Source organism: Prionailurus viverrinus, chromosome A1 (genome assembly GCF_022837055.1).
Source record: "Prionailurus viverrinus isolate Anna chromosome A1, UM_Priviv_1.0, whole genome shotgun sequence".
In the NCBI taxonomy this organism is placed as follows: Eukaryota; Metazoa; Chordata; class Mammalia; order Carnivora; family Felidae; genus Prionailurus; species Prionailurus viverrinus.
In genome coordinates, this window is record NC_062561.1 from 1,428,417 (window position 1) to 1,446,231 (window position 17,815).

General features: G+C 49.6%; 1 protein-coding gene across 2 annotated transcripts in view; it reads right to left on the minus strand.

The window, feature by feature from the left end:
- Positions 1 to 14,965: 14,965 nt before the first annotated feature.
- CRYL1 (crystallin lambda 1) overlaps positions 14,966 to 17,815 on the minus strand; it is a 128,059-nt gene continuing 125,209 nt past the window's right edge. For both annotated transcript variants that reach the window (XM_047833078.1, XM_047833159.1), the window contains exons 7-8: positions 15,848 to 15,954; positions 14,966 to 15,468 (exon numbers count right to left, since the gene is read on the minus strand). In XM_047833078.1, the coding sequence (XP_047689034.1) occupies positions 15,355 to 15,468; positions 15,848 to 15,954 (221 nt within the window). In that variant the 3' untranslated portion in view covers positions 14,966 to 15,354. The remainder of the gene's footprint in view (positions 15,469 to 15,847; positions 15,955 to 17,815) is intronic.

The following is a 17,815-nucleotide window of genomic DNA, read 5'->3' on the forward strand; positions in this document are numbered from 1 at the left end:
AGAACAACCCATTAAAAAAGAGAGAAGATGCAAATTATAACAGCAGGAATTAGAAAAGTGATATTACTATATATTCTAGAGAACTTTCCATAATAATAAGGAAATATATAAATAATTTTCTGTCAATTAGAGAAATGGATAAATTCGTTGAAGTGAATAAATCACTTAAAAGACACAAACTGCGAGAGCTAACACAAAAAGAAATAAATAGCTTGAATAGCCATTTTCTTATTAAAGAAACTTAACTTTTCATCATAAACTTTCCCACCAGAGGAGACAGCATGTGGAAATATCCCGAATTCACCTCCTCCTATACACAACAAATCTACAGTCGCATATGAAATAATTCCCTCTGAAAAAGACCTGAAAACTAGCTTAACAGCTCTTCTGCAACAAAGGGTAGAAAGGGTCACACTGAGATGGGTGGGAGAGTCAGAAACACAGCCCCAAACCCCACCCCTGGCAAGGCAACCCACAATCAAGAGGCTGTCACAAATATGGGGTTTCTCCCTGAGGAGCGAGGGGTTTGTGCTCATCAGTCACCTCAACTCCTGGGACCCACACCAGAGACAAATCCCCAAAACATCTGGCTTTGAAAACCAAAAGGCTTATGTCCAGGAGAACCATAGGGAATGAGGAGTTCACTTTCGGAGGCTCACACACTGCTTCTTCGCCCTGGGACCTGGCACGAAAGGAGCAGTTTGAAAATCACCTAGACCGTATCTGAAGGAGATTCATTTGCTAACCTGAAAGCATCTGCCAGAGGGTCAGGAGCCTGTCAGGACTCTCTCCAGGGGCACAGGTGCTGGAGGGAGCCAATTTTGGGTTCTCCCTGTTCCTTGCGAGTGCTAGTGCCACGCCCCACTCCTGCACTGCACTGTGGCCCTCCCAGAGCCATGGGGTCAAGTGTCCCACCCCCACACTGCCTTGTGCCCTGACACCTGGCAGGGGCATGCAGCCCACCCAGGGGATTCTCCTCGAGTACTTGGCTCTGGTGGCCGGGGAGGAATGCATTTCTGGGCTCCACAGGTCTGAAGCAGACAGTTCTTGACAGACTACTGCCCCCCCAGGGCACTGCACTGACAGCAGACTAAGACACATCCCCAGTTTTCCTGTGATCCTACAGTTTCAGTCTGAAAGGCTCCACTTCAGGATTCCTACACGTCTGGAGGCTACAGGAATGATCTCAGGGAACATAGGTGGGGGATGGGGGAGATACTGGCACCATGTTTTCTCTCTCCCTTGGCCTGGCAATAGCTCTTTGGTACCTCCCAGAAAGGAGGTCATACACTTGTCTGGCACCCTGAAATTTGCAACTGTTGCCAAAGGGACATCTCCAGACTGCCTGATTTGGAGGCCAGCAAAATATATGATTGTGGTCCTGCGGGACTGTATATGTTTGCGTACCTTAAAAGCTCCTGCCTGAAACTATGGACTGACTGAGATCTCTCCCTCAGGAACACTCATAGGACTTGGCACACCTTCAACAACGGGGTCCTATCAGGGATAAATCAATGCTCCTTAGATAGCCACAAAGATCTGAGAGACAACCAAGAGCTAGGGCAAGGTTGAGAGATAAAGTTCATTTCCTACACAAGGCCACTTCTTCAAGAATAGGAGAGATAGCTGTTTCACTTAATACATAGAAACAAACACAGAAAGTTCAGCAAAATGAGGAGACAGAGGAATATTTTCCAAATGAAAGAACAAGATAAAACTTCAGGAAGAAAAAAGCTTAGTGAAATGGAATTAAGTAATTTTCCTGATAAGGAGTTCAAGTAGTGGTAATAAAAATGTTCACCAAAGTTGGGAGAAGAATGGATGAACGCAGCGAGAATGTCAACAAAGAGACTGAAAATAGAAGAAAATACCAAAGAGAAGTCATAGAGGTGGAGAACACAGCAACTGAACTGAAGAGTGCACTAGAGGGCTAACAGCAGACCAGATGAGCTAGAAGTACAGAACTCACATGGAACTTCTACAACGCAACACCAAAACCCAAATAATCCAACTAAAAAACAGGCAGAAGACATGGACAGACATTTCTCTAAAGAAGACATACAGACGACCAGCAGACACATGAAAAGATGTCCAACATCATTCATCATCAGAGAAATGCAAACCAAAACCACAATGAGATACCACCTTACACCTGTCAGAATGGCTAAAATTAAGAACACAAGAAACAACAGGTATTGGTGAAGATTTGGAGAAAGGGGAACCCTCTTGCACTGTTGGTGGGATTGCAAACTGGTGCAGCCACTCTGGAAAACAGCATGGAGATTCCTCAAGAAGTTAAAAATAGAACTACCTTATATTCCAGCAATTACACTCCTAGGTACTTACTCAAAGAATGCAAAAATACTAATTCAAATTAGTTTATTAGTTTATAGCAGCATTATCTGCAGTAGCCAAATTATGGAAAGAGCCCAAGTGTTCATTGACTGATGAATGGATAAAGAAGATGTGCTACATACATACAACGGCATATTGTTCAACCATAAAAAAGAGTGAAGTCTTGCATTTGCAAAAACATGGATGGAGCTAGAGAGTATAATAGTAAAACGCTAAGTGAAATAAGCCAGTCAGAGAAAGACAAATACCATATGATTTCATTCATATGTGAAATTAAAGAAACAAAACAAATGAACAAAAGGGAAAAAAAGAGACAAACAAAAAAACAGACTCTTGACTATAGAGAGCAAACAGATGGTTACCAGAGGGGAGGGGAGGTGGGGGGGGGGGGGGATGGGGAAATAAGTGAGGGGGATTAAGAGCACATTTACCTTGATGAGCACTGAGTAATGTAGAGAGTTGTTGAGTCACTATATTGTACACCTGAAACTAATCTAACGCTGTATGTGAAGTACACTGGAATAAAAATAAAAGTAAAAATAATAAAATTAAAATAAAAAATAAAATATACCTCAATTATACATTGAAGATAAAAGAAGTAGCAGTTAATGTGTCTATTTACAGACACCCAGAGCAAATCGGAAAAATGTGAGTTTAGCAAGACCATAAACCTGATCGATGGCAGAACAGAAATTTGATTCCACTTTTGTTTAGTCCCACGTGCATTAAAAAATATATCTCCTAAATGACTCTGCTGTATAAGAAGCCTAAGAACTGCTCTCAGCAGACACCCGGACATCATCTTTCCCATCACCCTGTCCATCTAATCAACCACCAAGCCCTGTAAGAATTCCTCTAAGTATCTTTCTAATCTTTCACATCTGCCCACCCCCACCCCCACCCTAAGTCGAAGACACCTGCTCTTTCCTGGCCACCACGTTAGAACCTTTCCCAGGCTCCCTGCTCCGGTTATTCTTGCCTACAGCAATCTCTTCTTGATCCCAGCAGACAAAGTAAACTTTTAAACATGCAGCTCGGACCCCCAGAACTGTGAGAAATAAATGTCTGTTGTCCAGACCACTCAGTCTGTGGCATTATATCATGACAGCCCAAGTAGACTAATATAACAGGTGAGAGTAACAATCAGGATTTCTTTTCCTTTTCGATTCCTTTTGTCCCCGAGTTAGGCTCTCTACACCGTGCAGAGGCGGGGTAGGTGGCTGTGATGGTTAATTGCATGCATCAACTGGACTGGGCTGAAGGATGCTCAGATAGCTGGTAAGCTGTTATTTCTGGGTGTCTGTGCCTGTGAGGGTGTTTCAGGAGATCATCACTTGAATGGGTAGGCTGAATAAAGAAGAGGCTCTCAGTGCAGTCGGACATCATCCAATCCATTGAGGGACTGAATAGAACAAAAAGGCGGAGGAAGAGCAAATTTGCTTTCCTTCTGAGCTGGGACATCCAACTGCCCCCACCCTTAGACACGGGGTCTCCCGGGTCTCGGGCCTTCAGGCTCGGACAGGATCGCGGGCCAATTCTCCTGGGCCTCCAGCTTGCAGATAGCAGATCGAGGGACTTCTCAGTCTCCACAGTCACGTGAGCCGATTGCCATAATAACCATTTCTACATTTCTCTACAGACCCTGTTGGTTCTTTTTCTCTGGAGGACGCTGACTAACACGGCACCCCTTGACCTGAGTCACACTCGCTTTCTAGCAGCACACGCTGAGCCGTGAGGGACACAGACATCACATGTGCTCCTTGTTCCCGCCGTCAGGGGGATAGGCCAGGAAGCAGGGGCGGGTGTGCACGATGGGCGCCGTGAGGGCATCTGTCATGGTAGTAAGCAGCCGCGACTCCCAGGCCATGGAGAATTGCGGGAGAGGACGCTCGTGTCTCCACGCGTGCCCTCTGCCACCGTTTCTCTGTCTAGCAACTGTCTGGCTTTTCTCCTCCATTTCCTACAGCTGCCAGCGACCCGGTGTTGATCCTGTGCCCAGAGTCTACAGCAAAGGCAGTATCGATCATCTCCAACACCACAGCAAGACGCCACAGCGACAGAACGTATCACGTGAGGAAAGTGAGATAGTCAGGCGACTATGGACCTTGCCCGAGGCCGCCCCACTCCACACGGCCACACCACAGCCTGAACTCGGGGCAGTCTGGCCCCAGAGCCTGAGCTCCTGATCGCTGTGCTCTGTTCCCTCTCGAAGAGCCAACTGAGCCGCTGGGAAACTGTAATATTTATTTTCAACCAGTGTCGTGGCACGCTCGCTATCGTGCTCTCCTGCAGCCCGACCCTTCCCGCCTTCAGAAGGGCCGAGGCTCTTGCACCCCAGTAGAGTGAACGGTGCTCTGTCCCTCACCTCCGAGAAGCGAGCGGCTGGGCCGTGTCCTTTCACCGGCCTTCACAGGGTGTGTGACCAGTCGTGAGCCGGGGCACTGGGAGCTGAGGTCCGACCATCCAACCGCAACCAGCCCCAGGCCCGCCACCCCAGGGGTCCTGCGGTAAGCCCTGGCCTTCTGCCCCCTGCAGTCCCCAAGCTCTTTTCTGTCACCGAGATCGGGACGTCAGTCTCAGCCTTCAGCCTCCCCAAAGGCCGAACCATAGGCACCAAGCAGGTCTGGCCTGCACCTTGGGTGGCAAAGGAGCTACAAGGCTTTCTAGTCCGCGCCCGACCAAGTCCTGCTGACTACTCACAAAGGGGCACCCAAGTCTCTCCCCTTCCTCTCGTGCTCCCTTCTCAGTCCTCGGCCCTCGCCAGCACTGCCCGCTGTGTTACTGCGGGGCCTCCAGCTTCCTCCCTGAGCCAGGCCTGCCTCCCCCAGTCCCTCCCAGGGTCTCATCCCACCGGCCACAGCCTTGGCACGTCGTGTGCGGGGTCAACATTGGAACGGTAGGGGGAAAAAAATCAAAAGAATGACATTTCCTCACGTACGAAAATCACATGAACTTCAGACGTCAAATGTCCGTAAACAAGCTGTATTGGAATATGGCCACACTGCCTCATTTCCTTTCACCTACCTGCTTTCTGGCCACCCAGGCAGCATGTGAACTAGCTGTAATAGATTCCCACGGGCACCGCGCCACCCTTTACAGGAGACGTTGGCTGACCGACGACTCCACGGGGCTTTTCAAAAGGCAAAGCCACAAGATCACAGCACTCCGAGAGCCTCCCACTGCACTTAAGTTAAACTCTGACCTAACCTGATGCCCTACCCCGCTCTCTGTTCTTCCCTCCACCCACTCCCCCTCCCGCCACACGGCCCGCCCACGGCCCCCCTGCTCGCCTGCCCCGCCCTTCACTTCCAGGCCTGGGCTCCAACTGTGCTTTCGGCCCTGCTGCTCCTTCCCAGATTGAAACACTCCTTCCTGCTGTCCAGGTCTTGGATAGGTCTTCCAAGCATCCGGCAAGAAGCAGACACTGGGCACACAGTATCCCGTCGCTTGGTTTCATTCGCCGCTCGGCACTCACCACCATCTGGTATTTCACTTGTTTATCCACTTAGTTATTCTTTTTTAACTGCCTCCCTCATTTAGAACATAAGCTCCATGGAAGCAGGGACCCGGTCTCAGTTTGAGCTGTAGCCACCGGACGGTAGAATCTCGGAGGCTGTTGAAGAGCAGGTGATGACAACAGTGTGTGCAGCCTGGTTTCTCACAGCCAGTCCTCTGTGGTTGGGGGACCACACAGCTCTGTGCAGAGAGGCCATCCCTGCTCATCACTGGGCTCGGGCTCTCCACGGTGGACAGCCGCGGGACCATTCGCGACAGCTTACAAACGCGGTCCACACGGGAAACCGTCCACATGTGGGCCTGTCCACATGCGAAACCAGATGGGCAGGCACCAGAGGTCATCTGTCCCATGCTCTGGTCTTGACGGTCACATAGAAGTCCTCATAGCAGACAACTCATGACAGCAGCATCATGCTTTCAATAATATGTGTGAATAGTAAAAGTCATGGCATAAACAAAACCATAAAGAAGAAATTTAAAACCATCCACAAATAACCAAGCCTAGCATTTTGGTATATTTCCTTCAAGGCGTTTTCTATGTAAATATATATTTTTTTAATGTTTATTTATTTTGAGAGAGAGAGAGAGAGAGAGAGCAGGGAAAGGGCAGAGGAGGGAGACAGAGAATCCCAAGCAGGCTCTGCACTGTCAGCGCGGAGCCCGACATGGGGCTCAAACTCACAAACCGTGAGATCGTGACCTGAGCCGAAATCAAGAGTCGGACACTTAACCAACTGAGCCACCCAGGTGCCCCTCTACGTAAATATCTTTACGTGAGCTAATGACCTGTTTTCCGTCCTCGATAGATCAAGGCTGTCTGTATTAGATAGATCTAGATTGACCTCTCTTAGAGGTTTCCAGACACTGATGTGACATGTCTTCCCTCAGTAAGAAGCTCCAGCCTTACCAAACTCCACCGGTTGAGAAAATACCCCTGCCCTCGTGCTCCGTGGGGCCACGAGTTCCGCCTCTGTGCCCACCAATCCTGCGGAAGGGATACCAACTCCCTCTCCCCGAGACCCCGCTCATCTACCTGGCCTCATGTGCACGCTGCTGAGGGCCTGCTACATGCCAGCCACACTCAAGGCTTGGGTGTCAGGGACTCAAGGAAGAGAGATGCAGAGTCCCTGCACCCGTGTCTGCCAGCTTTTGAGCCTGATGTTCAGTGCTCCGGAACACTGCGTCTAGATCACTTGGTCTTCTCTAGATGTCTTGGCCACGTGCGTAAGTTCCACCAATGACAGCATTTTGCCCTGTGTTTACAGAAGTTCCTGGCTTTTGTTTTTTAAAAAGGTTGGGGCAACAGAAGCAAAATGGTGCAGAGAAAAAGCTAAAGAGGCGATGCTGTGCCGACAGGTACTAAACCCTCCTTCCCGTTTGACCCACCCTGCACTAAACTCTGCGGATGTCAGGTTCGGAGGAAGCCAATAGAACTAGAAAATGCTTGATGGCCACATGGCTTGAGGATGTCGTCAGTGCCCCTTGAACGTAGAGTTAAACCCACCTTCAGAGTGGAGCCAGTGACACGAACACGTGATGGAGGTCAGCCGACTGGACAAGTCCTGCGGGGCAGGACATCTTCCAAACATGTACATAGAGGACTGGCTGCGAGAAGCCAGGCTGGGTGTCCAGGTGTTCCCGCCCCTGCACCTCCCCTCTCCAAGCCCTTTCACTCACTCTTTCTTCCCACAATTATTTACTTAGTGCCTTCTGCTGTGCCCGATGCTATTCTGATTGATAGCAGTTAACCTTTGCTGGGCTCATTTATTCTCAGTTCTCAAGATTTTCAACTCAGACCCTCCTTCCTTAGGGACCACTTGCTGCAGCCTCCTTGTCCCCATACTAGGCTTACCTTCAGGCCCTTCCTGTAGGCTCCTATAACTCCCTGTGTTCTCTCTGATTTTTTAATTTGAAGTTTATTTATTTATTTAGAGAGGCAGCGGGGGAGGGGCAGAGAGAGAGAATCCTAAGCAGGCTCCACGCTGTCCGCGCAGAGCCCGATGCGAGGCTGTCTCACGAACCGTGAGATCGTGACTGAGCCAAAATCAAGAGTCAGAGGCTTAACCGACTGAGACACCCAGGAGCCCCCTGTGACAGTTCTCTTACTGCACTTGTAACTTTATGCTTTTCTCTTCGTGTGTCCATTTTCTCCACTAAGCTGTGAACTTGTAATGGTCAAGCTAAATTCACTTCTACAGCCTCAGACCCCTATACTACACCTAAATACACAGTAGTTGCTCCCAAAAAAGCACCACCCACCATCCCCTTGCTCAGATTCCAAGCTACCAGGCAGCTTTCTAGTTGTCATTTGTTCCTCCCCTGCCCCATCTTCCCCGTCGCAACACGTGACAACGTCATCCTTCCTGTTGCCCTATCCACAAACCTGGGAGTCACCCTGGACCCGTTCCTTTCTCTCATAACCCACATCCAATCTGTCAGCGCATCTTGTTAGCTTTACCTCCATCCCGTAAGTTATACAGATGACATGATCTTATATGTAAACAAACAAACAAACAAACAAAAACAACCCTAAAGATTCCGCAAAAGAACTATTAGAACTAATATAATAAGTTCAGTAAAGTCGCAGGATACAAAACCAACGTATCAAAATCAGTTGTATTTCTAAACACTAACAATGAACTATCTGAAAAAAAAATTAAGGTAATAATCTCCTTTATAATAGTATCAAAAAGAATAATATACTTAGAAATAAACTTAATCAAGAAAGTGAAAGACTTATACACTGAAAACTAAAAAAATATTGATGAAAGAAGTTTAAGAAGACACAAATAAATGAAAAGGTGGCCTGTGTTCATGGATTGGAAGACTTAATATTGATCAAACGTCCATTCTATCCAAAATAATACACAGATTCAATGCAATCGCTTATCAAAATGTCAATGGAACTTGTTTTTTACAGAAATGGAGAAAAAATACTAAAATTATTATGGAACCATAAGGAACCCACCCTGAAGAGCCAGAACAATCTTGAAGAACAAAGCTGGAGAAATCATACTTCCTGATCCCGATACATATCACAAAACTACAGCATTTAAAACAGTATGGTACTGGCATAAAGGTGACATACAGACTAATGGAGTAAAATGGAGAGTCCAGAAATAAACTGACATATATATGGTCATCTGATCTTCAGTGAGGATGCCAAGACCACACAATGGGGAAAGGACGATCTCTTCAACAAATGGTATTGGGAAAACGGGACGTCCACATGCAAAAGAATGAAACCGGACCCTTATCACACAAAAATCAACTTGAAATGGATTGAGAACTTAATTTTTTTTTGAGAGAGAGAGGGTGGGAAAGTGAGCAGGGGAGGAGCAGAGGGAGAGGCAGATAGAATCTTAAACAGGTTCCACACTCAGCACAGAGCTGGATGTGGGGCTCCATCCCAGACCCTGGGATCATGACCTGAGCCAAAATCAAGATGCCAATGCTCAACCAACTGATCTGCCCGGGCACCCCTGAGAACTTAAATATTCTGAAAAGGTCTGAGACTATAGAACTTCTAGAAGAAAGCATAAGGGGAAACTTCATAACATAGCTCTTGGCAATGATTTCATGGACAGGACACCAAAAGCACAGGCAACAAAAGCAAAAATTGGCAAGGGGGACTACATCAAACGAACAGCTTCTGCACAGCAAATGAAACAACAGAGTGAAAAGGTAGCCGATAGAATGGGAGAAAATGTTTGCAAACCATATATCTGTTAAGGAATGAATATCCAAAAATGTAAGAAACACATACAACTCAGTACAAAACAAACAATCTGATTTTAAAATGGGTAGAGGAACTAAATAGACATGTCTCCAAAGACACAGAGATGGCCAACAGGTATTTGAAAAGATGTTCAACATCACTAATCATCAGGGAAACATGAATCAAAACCAGAATGAGATCTCCCCTCATTCCTGTTAGAATGGCTATCACCAAGAAAAAAAAAAAGACAAGTATTGGCAGAAGCGTGGAGAAATTAGAACGTTTGTGCACTATTGGTGGGAATGTAAAATGGTGCAGGCATCCTTTCCTTACAAGGAAAAGGATGAAAAACAGCATCGTTTCCTCAAAAAAATGAAAAATATAACTACTCTGTGATCCAGCAGTCCCACTTCTGGGTATTTGTCTAAAGAAATGAAATCAGAATCTTGAAGAGATATTTGCATCCCTGTGTTCATTGCAGCATCATTCATAATAGCCATGATTTGGAAACAAATATCTACTGACAGGTGAATGGAAAGAAAATGTGGTATATACATATGTCAGAATATTACTCATTCTTAAAAAGAAGGAAATCTGAGGGCACCTGGGTGGCTCAGTCGGTTAAGTATTTGACTCTAGGTTTTGGCTCATGTCGTGTTCTCACAGGTTCATAGGTTTGAGCCTTGCATTGGGCCTTGAACTATCAGCATGGAACCTACTTGGGATTCTCTCCCTTTCTCTCTGCCCCTCCCCTGCTTGTGTGTGCACACACACACTTTTTCTTTCCAAATAAATAAATAAACATTATTTTTTTTTTTTTCAACGTTTTATTTATTTTTGGGACAGAGAGAGACAGAGCATGAGCAGGGGAGGGGCAGAGAGAGAGGGAGACACAGAATCGTAAACAGGCTCCAGGCTCTGAGCCATCAGCCCAGAGCCTGACGCGGGGCTCGAACTCACGGACCGCGAGATCGTGACCTGGCTGAAGTCGGACGCTTAACCGACTGCGCCACCCAGGCGCCCCTATTTTTTTAAAAAAAGAAGGAAATACTGCCAATATACTACAATGTGGGTGAAGCTTGAGGACATTATACTAAGGACATTATACTAAGTGAAACAAGCCAGTCACAAAGACAAATACATCATAACTCCACTTACATGAGGTATCAACAATACTCAAACACATAGAAGCAGAGAAAATGCACCTGCAAGGAGCTGCAGGAGGGAGAAATGGGGTGTTGCTGTTCAATGGGTGTAAAGTTTCAGTTATGCAAGATGAATACATTCTAGAGATCTCTGTACAACACGGTGCCTAGAGTTAACTATACTATGTGCTTAGATGTTTAGGAAGGTAGGGGCACCTGGGTGGCTCAGCTGGTTGAGCGTCCGACCTCAGCTCAGGTCATGATCTCACAGCTTGTGGGTTCCAGCCCCGCATCAGGCTCCGTCCTGATGGCTCGGAGCCCGGAGCCGGCTTCAGATTCTGTGTCTCCCTCTCTCTCTGCCCTCCTCCCACTCTCGCTCTCTCTGTCTCAAAAATAAATAAACATTAAAAAAAAAATTTTGTTTTAAGTTTAGGAAGGTAGATCCAATGTTGATATGCTTATGACAAAAAAAAAAAACAAAAACAAAAAAAAACAAAACCCAACTCTCTGGCTTCCCACCTTGTGCAAAGCAAAAGCCAGTCTTCATATTGGCCTTTAAGGCTCCACCCTCACCACCCTGCCTCATCTCTTACTGCTCCCCCCCCACCCCCCACCCCCCACCCCCACTGAGCCACACAGACCCCTGGCTGCTCCTTAGGTGTACAAGTTCAGCTTCCACTTCATGGCCTTTGCGCTTTTGTTCCTTCTCCCTGGGGGGTCCTTCTTTTCTGGATCTCTCCATGGTTTTAACCCTCACTTCCTGCTCCAATGCTGTCTTCTCATCAACGCTCCCCTGATTACTGCTCTAAAGCTGCACGCACGCATGCACGCACACACGCACTACCTGTACTCCCCATCGCCTTCCTCTGCTTTATTTTTAGCTACATAGGCGATCCCCTTCTGACGTGTTCTATAATTTGCCTATCGGTTGGTTTGTGTCTGTTCGCTCCCACTAGAACCACTGCACACCAGCAGGTGCTGTTTGCCTGTTCCATGTTCTAGTGCATCCCTGACCCCTGGAACAGCGCCTGGCACACAGTAGATGCTCAGTAAGTGTTTGATAGATAAATCAACTGAAAGCGAATGAACTGGCTTTCCGGCTTTTACTTTCGCCTTGTGAGTTTTATGAGCATGAGAAAAATCACCTTCTAATTCATCGATTACAGATGCACCAACAAACCAAGCAAGGACCAGACAGGAATTGTAGGGACTCCACTGCTAGTTGTGTCCCTGGCATCTCTGGGACTCCCACGGGAACAATATATATTGTTCTCTATTCCTTGGGCAGCTGGCACCTCCTCTGAGTCCTGCAAGAGTGCTAAGCTGCTGAACTAAAACTTGAGGAACAAGGAGATCATCTGGATCCTTGTGTGCACGGACGTATACTGGGCCTTTGGGAAGGAAGGCCTCTGGATCAGAGACCAACGAAAAGGGAACCTTTGCACTGTGGATGGAGATCGACAGCTTTGCAGTTCTCAGAAGATGACTCAGAAACCACTCAGGACAATAGCTGCTTGGGCTCGTCCTTCCAATTAATTTCTTATTTTCTAATGGTTAACCCACAGTGCAGAAACCTGGCAAACACAGCCGATGAAAGCAAACATCCCCAGTGACGTCATGTGGCTATCATGTGGCCCCGGACAGGATGTGAGAAGAGCACTTCACCTCCGGGGTATTCTTTCCAAAACCCAACCCGTCTCACCTCGAGAACACCAGGCACACCCGGACTGGGGTTATTGTGCAGAAGACCTGGCCAGGGCTCCGTCGTGGTCACGAACGGCAAGGCCAGACTGAGAGACTGTCACAGACCAGAGGCGACTGAATGAATGTGGTGTCTCAGAGGACGTTCACGGGCAGACTGGTACCTGAACTATGCACTTGCCAACCTCGCCAAAGCGAGGGAGCCTCTTGGAAGCCGTCCCCCACGACGACAAACTGAAAGGTAGAGGCTGCTCGTTTGGAAGTCCTACAATGTCTCCCTGAGAGGCCGGAGGGCTTGGCCTGTGCTCACATACCGGGTCGTCCCTTCGGTTCCCCTTCGGATCAAGTCCTAGCTCCGTCCGCGGTTTCCAGGCCTGCCTTCCTGCCTTCCTTCCAGGCCGCGAGCACGCTCTCCGCTGCTCTCAATTTGGAAACTGTAACTTTTTCAGCCCTCACGTGGGAATCGACACACTGGCTCTCTCGACGCTGTCGCGACCGGTCTTTTGCGTTGACCCTCCTCGCCGTACATTGCACATTGTGACGGCTACAGGCCTAGGCCGGGCGCACCTCTGCTGCACGTGTCCCAAGAACAGCACACGTGGGAAAACAGAATTGAAACACATACGTGAACGTGCCCCCACACCGCCCCCACTTGTGTCTTCCACGCCCAAACCACCATGGGGACCACCAGGAAGCTCCGGCCTTGCTCCCTCGTACTGGCCCGCACCATTAGGCCGGATGGCCTCCCTGGGTCCGTTTATCTGAAATTGCGATGGCCCATCGATGCCGCGAAACCAACAGGCCGTGTATGACATCCACCGACACCCCACATCCCCCAGCGACGTCATCTTCTTAGCAGGGATCCCAAACCTGGGTCCAGAGACTATGGCGGCCTCCCTGGGCTCATAAGAGAAGGAATCAGGCTGGCCCTGATAGTGCAGCAATTCCGAGAAGACGAGACGGCGGAAGGGAGAGGAGTGGGGGCCAGAAGCTGTAGGAAGAAGCAGGGGCTCGACTTGCTCAATGAAACAACCTGCCGGCGGGTCACAGAGTGAGGGGTTGAGTCATCAGGGTTTGAGGAGTACCTAAAACTTAATCAGATGAAGAGAAAGAGCCTTTTCCAAGTTGAAAACTTCCTCCGTGTCTTGCCACATTCCCTTTTTCAGTGAAGTTCAGTATCTGGAACATTCAGATCTCCTGCCCCTCCTTCCTAATTTCCTCATCTTATACAACGGCATCAAAATCTGCACAGTCGCCAGAGCGGATGACTCAGGAAGTCTGGTATCACCTTTCTCAGGGCATCACTGATGACCGTCAGTCCCACCCCCAGGAGACCTTCCGAATTCACTGCCTTGTCAGCCCCCACCTAGACCACAACAGGCCCCACCTGCAGCTCAGTCCCTTCTGTTGTCAGGTGGGACTTCCTGAAATCCCAATGTGACAGGGCCACTCAGAACCTACAGACCGCTTAGGCTCTGTGTTGCTTTAGGGGAGGTCCACACATTGCTTTGAGCTCGGCACTCTTTCCCATGTGGATCCGGCCCCAGCCCCAGCTCCTCTCCCCAGAGCTCTCTTTCAGGCTGCAGGGAACCACCCCACCTTCCTGGGGCACCCGGCACCCTTCTCCACCCTGCTGCCTCTGCCAGGAAGGCTAGCTGACTCTTCCCTGCTACTCAAGACCGGACTCAGAGGCTGTCTCCTGCGAGGCCTTCTAGGGTACAGCGAGAGGCAATTAGTTACGATGTCCTGTGTATATGATCCTCTGGGCCCTATCCTATTTTATTCTAGCATCTTGCTGTCTCGCAGTAAACTTCTGCGAGGCAGATACTACCTGCCTGATGCCCGAAGCCTCACGGCTGCTCAAAAGATGTTAAAACATAAACGAATGTGACAGGTGAGTGTCTGTGCACCCCGAGCCAGAAGAACAACTCCCACACGGTTCCTGACTGGGGACGCTGGTTCGAATACCACCGCAGCCTTGAAAAGGTGTCTCCCTACTTCCCAGGCGAAGCTGGCAAGCTGGTCACCTGAATTTGAAAGGCTGGAGGGTCACTGGGCGGGCAGCTGTCGGGGAGCCCTGCAGTGGCATCCTGTGATCCAAGTTCTCGTGATGGGCTGACCTCATGCAGGGTGGGGGGTACTTGGACTGCTATTTGCTAGAGTATTTGGGGAACGGGTGCTAGAACAAGACTCCACATCAAAGAGGATAACAGGGTGTTGGGTTAAACAGCTGTATTTACTGTAGGATTTTGGAGACTTTAGTTTCCTGTAGACCTGTGAGTGCCCAAGGGCAGGGCAGTCGGAGGAGTTTCCCAAACACGTCTGACCATAGAGCCCCAGGGCACTCACCGTAGAATCCACTTTGGGAAACACTGGCCCCAAATGGTGCATTTTTACTGAGTGGCTGACGAAGGAACCAGAACAAAGTGTTTGCTTACTCACTCGTCATGGTCACTATGAAATAAGTCGATCATTTTAGAATCAAACACTGGTCTTTCTCAGAAAGACGGGAAGAAAAAAGACGTCTTTATGCAATCAAAAACCTTTATTCAGAATAAGCATTAGCAAAATGAAGGCAGTTGCCTCAGGGCCACGGAGTACTCAGGAGCAGATTTGACAATAATTATGAAAATACTTCGCTACAGATTAAAATACGGAATCACACGAAAAATAAAAGGTGAAGATCCTCAGACGATTTGCTCTCTTGCTTGCCCAGGTGGCGGGGAGTGACCAGCCCTCGGGCCCAGTGTGCTGGGAACCCAAGGCGGGGACACTATCAGCCCCGCTGCTGTGGCCAGACCCCGGGCCTCCACGAAGACTGCCCGGCTCCCCACTGGTCCCGAGTGGTGGGGTTGGGTGCTGGTGACTCCACCGAACGGGACTCCCGGTAAGGAAGGCCGGTGGCTTCCCAGGAAGCTCTTATTGGGACGGCATCTGCCTTTTCAGCTTGGCGAGTCTCTGCAGACATTCGTCCCTCCACCGCCGTCTGGCAGCTAAATGCTCCGGATCCGCGGGAACCTTCAGACACATGGCCTGGGAATAGGAAAAGAAAGGACAAGACAAAAAATCCCAGAGCGTGCAGAGGAACTAACGTACCAGGAGAGTAACTGTTCCTAGTTATTCAAACTGTGCATTTGCTCTCAAAAACAAAAGCAGCTTAGTAACCCCTCAATTAACATAAACTTTCCGAATCCACAGAGGCCTGCAGCTCCTCTGAGACCATTCAGATGAGCCACCAGTTCATCGGTCACACGGCTCTAAGGTCTCCTGTGACCACGACAGGACCGTGGATGCCAAGTCGGGAGTGAGGAACCACCAGGATCCAAGGCAAAGCCTGGCTACAAATAAAACCTCACCTGTGGCACAGGGCTTCCCCTCGGCCTGCACGAGTCTCTAGAAGGGGTCTACGTACCTGGTTAACTTTTTCAACAGTGGCCCCGGAAAACTCTGGAATGGGTCCAAAAGTCTTTAGGACACGTTTCATGCCTTCACTGTATCTGTCACAGTAGCTTAACATACCTGAAATCACGAAAGCAAGAACCCACAATATCAGCAAGAACACTATAAAACTCCAAATGAAGAAATCTACTCAGAGGGTCTCACCCTAGCTCAGGCTTCGGTTCTTCTCCTCCTGTGGATGAAGAAAAGGTGCAGGGGGACGCCCACCGCAGTCGGCTGGCCCCGGGGAAGGAGTGTCCTCACCGATGTCACTATTCAAGCTTTCCATCAGATCTTAAAATCCTGAAAAGTGACGGGACCCTCGGGCCTCTGTCAGCGCCTCTTACAGACTTTCGGGTTGGCCTGTGTTCCTGCACTGATTTGTAGAATATCACATTCAGTTCTGTTTTCACCAAAAAGGTCTCCAACAATGTGTCTGTAAGGTTACTTCTGTGAATGGCTCGAATGCATTTAAAAAAATTTTTTGACGTTTATTTATTATGAGTGAGAGACAGAGAGAGATGGAGCATGAGTGGGGGAGGGGCAGAGAGAGGGAGACACAGAATCGGAAGCAGGCTCCAGGCTCCGAGCCATCAGCCCAGAGCCCGACGCGGGGCTCGAACCCACGGACTGCGAGATCACGACCTGAGCCGAAGTCGGACGCTCAACCGACTGGGCCCCCCAGGCGCCCCTCGAATTCATTTTCTAAGAACCAAAGGTGTCAAAGCTCCCTAAATCCGCCCGTCTCGCACTTACTCCCTGAGTTCTAGTTACCACTTTGCTGGGAGTCTGCAAGGTGGCGGGTTCTCGGCACAGGCTGCATCTACCTGAGAGGCAGGCTCCGCGGGCGCACCCGCTTCGGCTCTGGCCAGTGGACCGGCGCCCAGCCACCCCTCGAGCCTGGGGCGGCATCTGTCCCCTGGCGGCGCTGCTCTGCACCTGCTCCTGCAGCTCCGGGGCCCTCGGGAAGCCTGGGTCTCGGGGCCCAAGACGGGACCCTAGGATTCTGGTGGAGAAACCCAGGAAGAGGAGGCTTATCCCGGAGGGGAGGGGAAGAGGGAGAAGCAGCGCGGGCCGGCTGAGGCCGAAGCTGCTATTTCCTGTGAGAGGCAGAGGTGCCCCGGCAGGAAGCCCCAGGCAGGCTGCGCGGCCTCCCCACGCGGGGCGGGCTTGCCGGGACCCGCTCTGCAGGCAAACGGCCAGCTCGGCCCGCGCCCCGCCCCGCGGGCACCTGCGGCCGGGCCGGTGCGGGGGCGTGCGCCGGGACACGCGTCGGGTCCCAGGCCGGTCCCACGTACGTGCACCGGGAGGCGTCTCCCGGGCCCCGCCGAGGCCAGGCGCGGAGCCGCCTGCCATTCCGCCTCTGGCCCATTTCCGACATTTTCCAGAACCAGACTCCGCGGTCGGCGGGTCAGGCGAAAGAGAGAGCGAGGGAACAAACCAACTGTGGGTTTTGCAGAGATCCCAGAGCGTGGCTCCCACCCACGCCACGAAAAGTGTGTCTGATTAAGTTCAAATAAAAATGACCACCGCCCGACACTCTTAACAGCTTCTTTGGGGCCTGGTTTGGGTGCGGCTACACCGACGTGAAAGCCTCAATTCACTGGGGGTCCACCTTGGCTCAAATGGTTTCCTCTTTCAGGGTGCTCAAGTTAAACCCAATTTGCTCTTAGAAGAGAAACTGATTTCAAGGGTACACACTTCAAGCATACCAACTTTTCTGACATTAGCACCTATAATTAAGTGGTAGATACTGTCGTTTCAAAATAAGGGGTTTCGAATAAAAATAAGGAGTTTTGTTTCCTTTGACGAAAGCATAACTTGACAGTCGGGATTCAGGGAGGCTCCTAAATGTCCTACGCTGGCTAGCCATCTTGAATGGCATGGCATTTCTGGAACACAGAAAACCACCCGTACGTTTATTTCCTCTTGAAAATGAAAT